General features: G+C 49.2%; 1 protein-coding gene across 2 annotated transcripts; it reads right to left on the reverse strand.

Annotated features, from left to right (window-relative positions):
• Window positions 1-668: 668 nt before the first annotated feature.
• On the reverse strand, window positions 669-9,447 carry LOC132592724 (uncharacterized). 2 transcript variants are annotated; one of them, XM_060279359.2, is made up of 6 exons: window positions 9,036-9,447; window positions 7,067-7,574; window positions 6,786-6,867; window positions 6,098-6,180; window positions 5,204-5,330; window positions 669-2,362 (listed from the first exon to the last, which is right to left on the reverse strand). In XM_060279359.2, the coding sequence occupies exons 2-6, from the start codon at window positions 7,481-7,483 to the stop codon at window positions 864-866; spliced, it is 2,208 nt and encodes a 735-aa protein (XP_060135342.1). In that variant the 5' UTR covers window positions 7,484-7,574; window positions 9,036-9,447; the 3' UTR covers window positions 669-863. The 2 variants fall into 2 exon arrangements, with proteins under 2 accessions (XP_060135342.1, XP_060135341.1); XM_060279358.2 differs by lacking the exon at window positions 9,036-9,447 and adding an exon at window positions 8,101-9,017.
• Window positions 9,448-9,675: the final 228 nt, after the last annotated feature.

Genomic DNA, 9,675 nt, shown 5'->3' on the forward strand with positions numbered 1-9,675 from the left:
AATGTCAAAAAAGAAATATTGGGCAGAAAGTGGTCTTGAGAAACAGGGTCAACCTTTTTGTTATGTTGCCAAAGTAAAAGACCTCTGTTTTTGGAGGACAGACTCACAGCTGTCCATGGAGGCGCAGGTCAATTCTGTGTCTAGGGCGGCTGTCTACCAGCTCCACCTGGTACGCAGGATGAGACCCTACCTTCCCGCAGACTGTCTCGCCAGAGTGGTGCATGCTCTAGTTATCTCCCGCTTGGACTACTGCAATGCGCTCTAGGTGGGGCTACCTTGGAAGGTGACCTGGAAACTACAACTAATCCAGAATGCGGCAGCTAGACTGGTGACTGGGACCACATAACACCGATCTTGAAAGCTCTACATTGGCTCCCAGTACGTTTTCGAGCACAATTCCAAGTGTTGGTGCTGACCTTTAAAGCCCTAAACAGCCTCGGTCCGGTATACCTGAAGGAGCGTCTCCACCCCCATCGGTCTGCCCGGACACTGAGGTCCAGCTCCGAGGGCCTTCTGGCGGTTCCCTCGCTACGAGAAGCTAAGTTACAGGGAACCAGGCAGAGGGCCTTCTCGGTAGAGGCGCCTGCCCTTTGGAACTCCCTCCCATCAGATGTCAAGGAAATAAAAAAACTCTTATCACTTTCAGAATACATCTGAAGACAGCCCTGTATATGGAAGCTTTTTAATATTTGATGTTTTATTATGGTTTTTATATATGTTGGAAGCTGCCTAGAGAGGCTGTAGCAAACCAATCAGATGGGTAGGGTACAAATAAAATCACTACTACTACTACTACTACTACTACTGTAATCCTCATCCTCCTCATTAAATCATCCGACAATTAAATTTGTACACAGTTATTACTATGGTTCCCCCCTGCTGTGAGTTGTTTGATGGTCCCTGAGGTGGGCGTTGTGACTGAAGCTCTTTCCACCTTCCAAGCACTTGTGTGGTTTCTCTCCCGTGTGGATTCTTTGATGGGAAGTGAGACTTGCCCTCTTAGCGTAGCCCTTTCCACATTCCAAGCACTGGTATGGTTTCTCCCCGCTGTGAGTTCTTTGATGGGAAGTGAGACTTTCCTTCCGGGTGAAGCTCTTTCCACATTCCACACACTGATAGGGTTTCTCCCCTGTGTGAATCCTTTGATGGGCCTTGAGATTAGAGCTCTTTCTGAAGCTCCTGGTACATTCTGAGCAGTGATATGGTTTCTCCCCTTCATGAATCACCTGATGAGCTGTAAGATGAACTTTCTCACTGAATCTCTTTCTACATTCTAAGCACTGGTAGGGCTTTTCCACTGAATGAATTCTTCTTTTATGAGCCGTGAAGCTTTCCTTCCGACTGAAGCTCTTTCCACACTCTTGGCATTGATGGTGTTCTTCTCCATGGTGAATTCTCTGGTGTTGGTGGAAGGCTTTGCTTCTCTTAAAGCTCTTTCCACATTCCAAGCACTGATATATTTTCTCCTTACTGTGAATTCCTTGATGGGAAGTGAGACTTTTCTTCCAACTGAAGCTCTTTCCACATTTCAAACACTGATATGGTTTCTCCCCAGTGTGGATTCTTTGATGGGCCATGAGATTAGACCCCCTACAGAAGCTCTTCCCACATTCCACGCACTGATGTGGTTTCTCCCCTGTATGGGTTATTTGATGGGCCGTGAGATTGGAGCTCTTTCTGAAGCTCCTTCTACACTCTGAACACTGATATGGTTTCTCCCCTGTATGAATTCTTTGATGGGTCATGAGATGGATGTTTTTACGGAATCTCATTCCACATTCAAAACACTGATACGGTTTCTGATCGCTGTGAGTTCTTTGATGGGAAAAGAGATTGGCCCTCTTAATGAAGCTCTTTCCACATTCCAAGCACTGATATGGTTTCTCCCCGGTATGCATTCTTTGATGGGAAGTGAGATTAGCTCTCTGGTTGAAGCTCTTTCCACATTCCAAGCACTGGTAGGGCTTCTCCCCGGTATGAATTCTTTCATGGCAAGAGAGATTGGCCCTTTGGCTGAAACTCTTTCCACATTGCAAGCACTGGTAGGGTTTCTCCCCACTGTGAGTTCTTTGGTGGGCAGTGAGATGAGAGGTGCGAATGAAGTTCTTTCCACATTCCAAGCACTGATATAGTTTCTCCCCACTGTGAATTCTTTGATGGGAAATGAGACTATCTTTCCACTTGAAGTTCTTTCCACATTCCGAACACTGATATGGTTTCTTCCTAATGGGATTTATCTGATGGGAAGTGGAATGCAATCTCTGTCTGAAATGCTCTCCACACTTCAAATATTTAGATGGCTTTTCCACTGTGTGGATTTTGCCCTGTTCTCCTTTGTTCTTACTTCCCAGTTCATCACCACCTGCAGTACAGAGAGAAATGGATTAGACCCTCAGGAAAAAATGAACTCCCAAATTATTGAACAATGCTCATGAATGCTTGTGATAGAGGAAGAACTGAAAGGAGTTCTTGCTCTCTGATTGCATGGAGCCCCGACGCCTCGTGGTTTCCCTGGAGCTGAGGGCAATGAAATAATTGCTGAGATGGCTAGAGAGCCAGTGGTGGAAAACTCATTCTGAATTGGACTAGACACTGGTTAGAGCTCAACATTGAGCCTACCAAGTGGTGATAGTGATGGCGAGGACTTTCTTCACCGCCTCTATAGCATCTGCAGAAAACGGCAGCAGGAGATTCTTTCAGGTGGTTCGCGATATAATGGAACCACATTTGCCATTGGGGCCTGGCGAGTACCCCAAGACGTCCTGCAATGATTTTGCAGTTTTTTGAAGATAAAGTTGCTCAGTTTTGGAAAGAGGTAGACTGCACCATGGTACCAGGGCTGGAGAAGGAGAATCCTAGGGTCCTGTCTAGTCAAGTTGCATGGGATCAATTGTTACCTTTGAGGACGCGGACAGGATGCTTGGGCGAGTGAAACCAACCACCTGTCTCTTTCATCCTTGCCCATCCTGGCTCATAAAAGAGACTGAAATTAGACTCATCATGGGACTGAAACTGCCTTGGTCGCGCTGGTTGATGAGCTCCAGCAGGCTAGGGGCAAAGGTGAAAGCTGTTTCCTGGTTCTGCTGGATCTCTCAGCAGCCTTTGATACCAGCAACCATGACATCCTTCTGGACCATCTAGAGGAGTTGGGAGCTGGGGGCACTGTCATACAGTGGTTCTGCTCCTTCCTCCTGGGTCGTGTCCAGAAAGTGGGGGGGGATGAGTGTTCAGACCCCTGGGCTCTCACTTGTGGGGTGCCTCAGGGCTCCGTCCTCTCCCCCATGCTTTGTAATATCGATATGAAGCCATTGGGAGAGATCATCAGGGGGTTTGGGCTGGGTGTCCTTCAGTATGCGGATGATACCCAGCTCTACCTCTCCTTTAAATCAGAACCAATGAGTGCGGTGAATGCCCTGTGTGGCTGTCTGGAGGTGGTTGGAGGATGCATGGTGGATGGAGGCTGAATCCCGACAAGACAGAAGTACTGTTTTGGGGGGACAGGAGGCAGGCAGGTATGGGGGCTTCCTCTTCTTGAATGGGGTAGCTGTGTCCCTAAGGGGCCAGGTGCGCAGCCTGGGGATCATTTTGGACTCACGGCTGTCCATGGAGGTGCAGGTCAATTCTGTGTCCCAGGCAGCTGTCTGCCAGCTACATCTGGTACGCAGGATGAGACCCTACCTGCCTGCAGACTGACTTGCCAGAGTGGTGCATGCTCTGGTTATCTCCTGCTTGATGGACAAGATGAGCGCCGCACCCCGAAGTCACCTTTGACTGGACTTAACTGTCCAGGGGTCCTTTACCTTTAGCTTTTAGTACTGCAATGCGCTCTACGTGGGGCTACCTTTGAAGGTAACCCGGAAATGACAACTAATCCAGAATGCGGCAGCTAGACTGGTGACTGGGAACGGCCGCCAAGACCGTATAACACTGGTCCTAAAATATCTTCCCTCACTCGCGTTCCATTTCCAAGCACCAAAGTGTTATTATTAATAATAATATGCTCCCTGTATGTTTCCGAGCACAATTCAAAGCGTTGGTGCTGACCCTTCAAGCCCTAAATGGCCTTGGCTCAGTAGACCTGAAGGAGCGTCTCCACCCCCATCGTTCTGCCCGGATACTGAGGTCCAGCTCCGAGGGCCTTCTGGCGGTTCCCTCGTTGCGAGAAGCCAAGTTGCAGGGAACCAGGCAGAGGGCCTTCTCGGTGGTGGCGCCTGTCCTGTGGAACGCCCTCCCATCAGATGTCAAAGAGAAAAACAACTACCAGACTTTTAGGAGACATCTGAAGGCAGCCCTGTTTAGGGAAGCTTTTAATGTTTAATAGATTATTGTATTTTAATGTTTTGTTGGAAGCCGCCCAGAGTGGCTGGGGAAACCCGGCCAGATTGGCGGGGTATAAATAATAAATTATTATTATTATTATTATTATTATTATTATTATTATGTGAGGTCTTATGACGGAGTTGAATTTTGTTTGGCCCAATCATGGAATCTGTTCCATCTCCAACGTCAGCCATCCCTTTGGAGAACTGAAAACCAACAGAAGCAATAACAAAGGACCTGACAGAAGCTACTTCCACAACAACTCTGAAGCCTAGATTTTAAAAGGCCTGGGTGGTTCAGATCAGCCTGTTTAAAATGGCAAAAATGGAGCAAGAATATTTACAGACAAAACAGTCAATAGTCCTCCATTCAAGATGAGCTGTATCCCAGATAAGAATCCCAGATGCTGTAAGTGGTTCTGTTCAGTGGCGTATTAAGATGGGGGCGGTGAGGGTGTGGCGCCCCGGGCTGGGGGGGGGGCAGCAGGCTGGACGAGGCGGACCACCTCTGACAGCCACCGTCGCCACATGATGTGGCTGCCGCCATCGAGGACTTAAATCTCGATGCAAGCGAGACTGCCTCACTCCGCGGCTTGCTTGTGGGGTTTGCCGCGTTGCCGCATCATAGGCCTCCTGCGCGCGCATGCATCGTGCTTCAAGACGCGTGTGTCGTGCGTCACAACGCATGCGCCGTGATGCGTGATGCATGCATGCGACGGATGCCCCGCCCCCTGGCAGAGTGCCTTCAGGTTTGCCGCCCTGGGCAGCCAGAAGGCTAGCGACGCCACTGGTTCTGTTGAGCTCCATCAAAATCTGAGAGGTTCATCACTGAGATTATGTATGGAATTTCAAAACACATATTATGATCCAGCAGGGAGCCTTACTGAGAGAGGCCATGATCCCAAGATTCTCTGCCATGACTTCCTTATGCAGAGCTCTTTGGTCAGGATCCAGCAATGCCCACTCCTCATATGTGAAATGAACAGCGACATCTTCAAAGCACACTGGGCCCTAAAAGAAATAGATAAAAGTCCTCCTCTCAGACATGCATATATATATATATATATAACACATAACCCATTTTCCAGGTGGAAGGATTCCCCCTCTCCTCTCCCTGTGTGCTCTTCTGAGGGGGAGGGGCCCTTCTGTTGCCCTAAAGCCCACTTCAAGGGGTGCAGGGGGCACTGGAGGGGGGAGGAAGCACTGGGAGGGAAAGAAGTCCCGTTGTGAAATGGATGGGGCTGGGTAGGTCCATCCTGGCCACTGTTCTGTATGGTTTGTCAACAGCTTAGAAGCCTAGTTACAGGTAGGTAGCCGTGTTGGTCTGAGTCGAAGCAAAATAAAAGAATTCCTTCAGTAGCACCTTAAAGACCAACTAAGTTTATATTTTGGTATGAGCTTTTGTGTGCATGCATCTGAAGAAGTGTGCATGCACACGAAAGCTCATACCAAAATATAAACTTAGTTGGTCTTTAAGGTGCTACTGAAGGAATTCTTTTATTTAGCTTAGAAGCCTGTTTCAGCATCCATCGATCAATCAATCTAGAAATAAAATTATAATGACTGATAAATCAGACTAGGGACATTCAGAAGGCAAGTTAAGGCAAGGTGCCTGATCCTTTTTCTCTGCACATTAACCTTCTCAGATGGCATTTCCAGCCCTTGTTAAGGGCAGCTTTGACAGAAGCCAAGAGGATGAGAGAGATTAGTTTGAGGACAAAGGCACCCTGGCTGCCCCACCCCTCAGCCCCCTTCCCCACAATGCTCTTTCCCCCTACCTGATCTGGTTCCACAGCCGTTGCTTCTCCTTCACCACCAGGAATAGATGGAAGAGGAGGTCTAGCTGGCATCATCCGGTCACCTGTAAGAGACAAAGGTAAGTGGGAAGCCAGGAGTGCAGCTCCTCTCCAAAAAGTCTCACCTTCTGAGTGTGGGAATGTTGTGGGTAGCAGGAGAGGACATATTGATTAAATATTATCCTTCCTAACTCACGCTACTGAGTTTATTCATACAGCAGAGTTCATCCCTCTCTTTACACAGCAGTTAACTAGTTGCAGATTTGTTAGAATCTCTTAAGTTCTAATATTCCTGGTAAGACCCCTTTGATTATCTCCTAAAAGAATAAAGACACAACATTCTTCTTTTAAAAGTAACAAGAAGTTTACTCACATTCAGTTCACAGTTGGATCCCTGAAAGCAGGCTTTAGCTTAGAGTTACAAGGGAGGGTTTGAGTTCATCCCATATGAGAATGAGCCCTTGTCCTGGTGGCTGAGAGCCAACAGTGCAGTCCAAGAGAAGAAAAGGCAACAAAAGAGGGAGGTGGCTGCGTGTCTGGACCTTTTGTGGGGTCTGGAAGGGTCACGCCCACCTACCTGGCTACATGCAAAGGAAGGATGAAAAGAACCCATGGATTCGTTTTGATATCCACAGAAAGGGACCAAATGGAGAACGGATTCCTTCCTTACCCAGCAGCCTCTCTCTGGTGCCCAACGGAGTCCTTTCTGTCTCAGAGGAATCTGGGCCCATTTCTGCAAACAGATCCTGTCTCTGAAATAGCAACAAGGATTCAAAACAGAGAATATGAAGAAGGGTTAGAAAAGGAATGACAAAGGCAAAAACCTAAGGGAATCTGATAACATTCAATGGCTGCTTTCCAAAAAAGGATGGTAGATTAATAGAGAATTTTCAGATACTCTCGCTCCCATTCAGAGCTCCTTTGTAATATCTAGAGGAAAGTCTCTCTCACCTGCTTTCTCTCTGCCTGCTTCCTCTCCTCTGCCTGACTCAGGAGGAAACCTTCGGCCAGGGCCACTGCCTGGGAACTGGTCTCTGCTCCGCATTCCCTCACCCAGCTCTCCATCTCTGGGGGAAGGACAGCCAGGAACTGCTCCAAGATCACCAGGTCCAGCATCTCAGCTTTCATGTGTCTTTCTGGCTTCAGCCATCGATGGTAAAGGTTGTAGAGTCGGCTGCAAACCTCTCGAGGTCCTTTGGCCTCCTGAAAGCAGAACTGCCGGAACTGCTGGCTCTGCACCTCGGAGCGGAGAGTGTCCTCCTCACCCAGGATCTTCTGCACAGCATTTCCCCAGAATCCCCCACTGCTCCCAGTTCTGACGGCATGGCCTCTTCCTCCTTCAGGGCCAGCTGAGTCTTGCTCATCCATCTGTGCTCTCAGGAAGACTCCAAGAGATCAGAATGAACCTCTTGATATTCTGCCAAGTTCTGTCTGTCCAAATTAGAGGTGCTAGCAAATACTACAAAGGAAATAAATTGTTCTATTATGAAATTGACATATTGCCTGGAGGAGAAAAATATACCCTGAGCAAGCATGGATGAGTCTTGCTAGGGACCAAGGCTGGACTGCACCACAACCCAGACTCTACGGTATGATCCTTGTTTATAAAACCAAACCAAAATTTATTTCCAAAAGAATGTGAAAAGGCAGCACACACATCTACGATCCATCTGTGCTATAGCTGGAAAAGAGGGCGAGATCCCTTCAAAGAGTCATGGTGGCTTCCTCCCAAGAACCCTTGGTTTGTTCAGAATTCTGAGAACTGCTAGGAGGCAATTATCCCCAGAGTGGTTTCACAATCCGGGGGGGGGGAGGGTCTTCCAAGCACCCTAAGCACTGTGGGTGCTGCCTCTCCCCCCCCCCAAGCTGTGATACCTACATTCCTGAAATGTGGGAATCACAGCTAAGCTTCTCCAGAGGGCTTTCTGTTCAGTCTCAAAATATCCTCTGAACATCGGAGGGGTTGCATGTCTGAAGGGACACACCTGTGTCAGCCAGGAGTCTGGACAGAAGTCCTGCCTGGTTGATGGGCTGTTGGGGGTGGGGAAATCTTTGCTTCTGATGGAAGGAGAACGGAGGGCCCACTTGCATGTGGAGGAGCTCAGCATCGGAAAGAGGAACCATGCAGGATCAGGCCAAAGGGCCCCCCTTGAGTCCAGCCTCCTTTTCCCACAGGGGCCAACCAGGGGCTCCTTAAGGGAAGCCCACCAGCAGGACTGGCGCGCAAGAGCCCCTCTCTCCACCTGCAGCAAGTGGGACTCTGAAGCCTTGCAGCCTCCGACGGGGAGGCAGAGCAGAGGAGCCCCCCCCCCCACGGAGCAATGGATTCAAACTTCAAGAAAGAAGATTCCACCTAAACATTAGGAAGAACTTCCTGACAGTAAGAGCTGTTCGGCAGTGGAATTAGCTGCCAAGGAGTGTGGTGGAGTCTCCTTCTTTGGAGGTCTTTAAGCAGAGGCTTTACAAGCATATGTCAAGAATGCTTTGGTGGTGTTTCCTGCTTGGCAGGGGGTTGGACTGGATGGCCCTTGGGGTCTCTTCCAACTCTAGGATTCTATGATTCTATTATTCTAACTCCTCCCGCCTGTCCTAAATCTTCCCGCATTTCTGACTGAGGCCAAGCAAGCTCTCATTTTGGCTTCAGTTAATAAATGGAAATCTGAATTTGGGGTTTGGGGTTAGCATGCCTTCCCCGCCCCCGACCCAAAGACCCTCCCCAAAGGGGCCAGCAGCTCATTGGGGCAAAGGAAGCGCAGAGCTGCCGCCGGCTCTCCTGCCCCCTCGCCCGCCCCTCTCGGCAGGACCCTCTGCTCCTTGATTTGGGGGTGGTCGTCCGTCCCCCCCATGCACGCCCCCCTGCAGCCCTGGGACCCCCCGTTCTCCCAATGGGACCCTCTGGGTCAAGGGGGAGGAGACTCACCGGGTGGGAGGGAGGGGGGGCCACGGAGGAAACATGGGCAGAGAAAGACAACAGCCCCCCCCCCTTTTTATTGGCGGGCCTCTCTAGGAATGCAGCTCAGTTCCCGGTAAGTTCCTTCTTGAAGGGAGGTCCTTTTCCTCTGGAGGACCTGCCCCCCTTTAGCTCCTGTCCCTTCTAGGAATCCAGCTCTGGTCCTTTTAACCCTTGGCTAGCCGAGAAGTGACAGAGATCTTGCCAAGTCTTATTAAAAAGAAACCCCACGGACCACAACCTCATCCTTCTGATTCACGAGAGTCCAAACAAGCTTGTTTTCTCCTGCTCTCCCTCCTTGTAGGTTTCTAAGCAGAGGCTGGCCTTCTGTCCTGGATGCTTTAATTGAGATACCTGCATTCCTACCATTTTATGAAATACATAGCTATACACGTGTGGTGTGTGTGTGTGTGTGTGTGTGTGTGTCAAACATACATGTATTTGGCTCCCAATTAATTGAGGGCTTTCTTGCTTTATTTCAGCTTAGGAGTCAGGAATCATAGAATCATAGAGTTGGAAGGGACCCCAAGGGTCATCTATTCTAGTCCAACCTTCTGCAATGCAGGAATCTTGGCCAAAGCATCTGTTATGGAAAATGAAGGGGGGTGCA

The sequence above is a fragment of the Zootoca vivipara genome, chromosome 9 (assembly GCF_965207765.1).
Source record: "Zootoca vivipara chromosome 9, rZooViv2.hap1.1, whole genome shotgun sequence".
Lineage (NCBI taxonomy): Eukaryota > Metazoa > Chordata > Lepidosauria > Squamata > Lacertidae > Zootoca > Zootoca vivipara.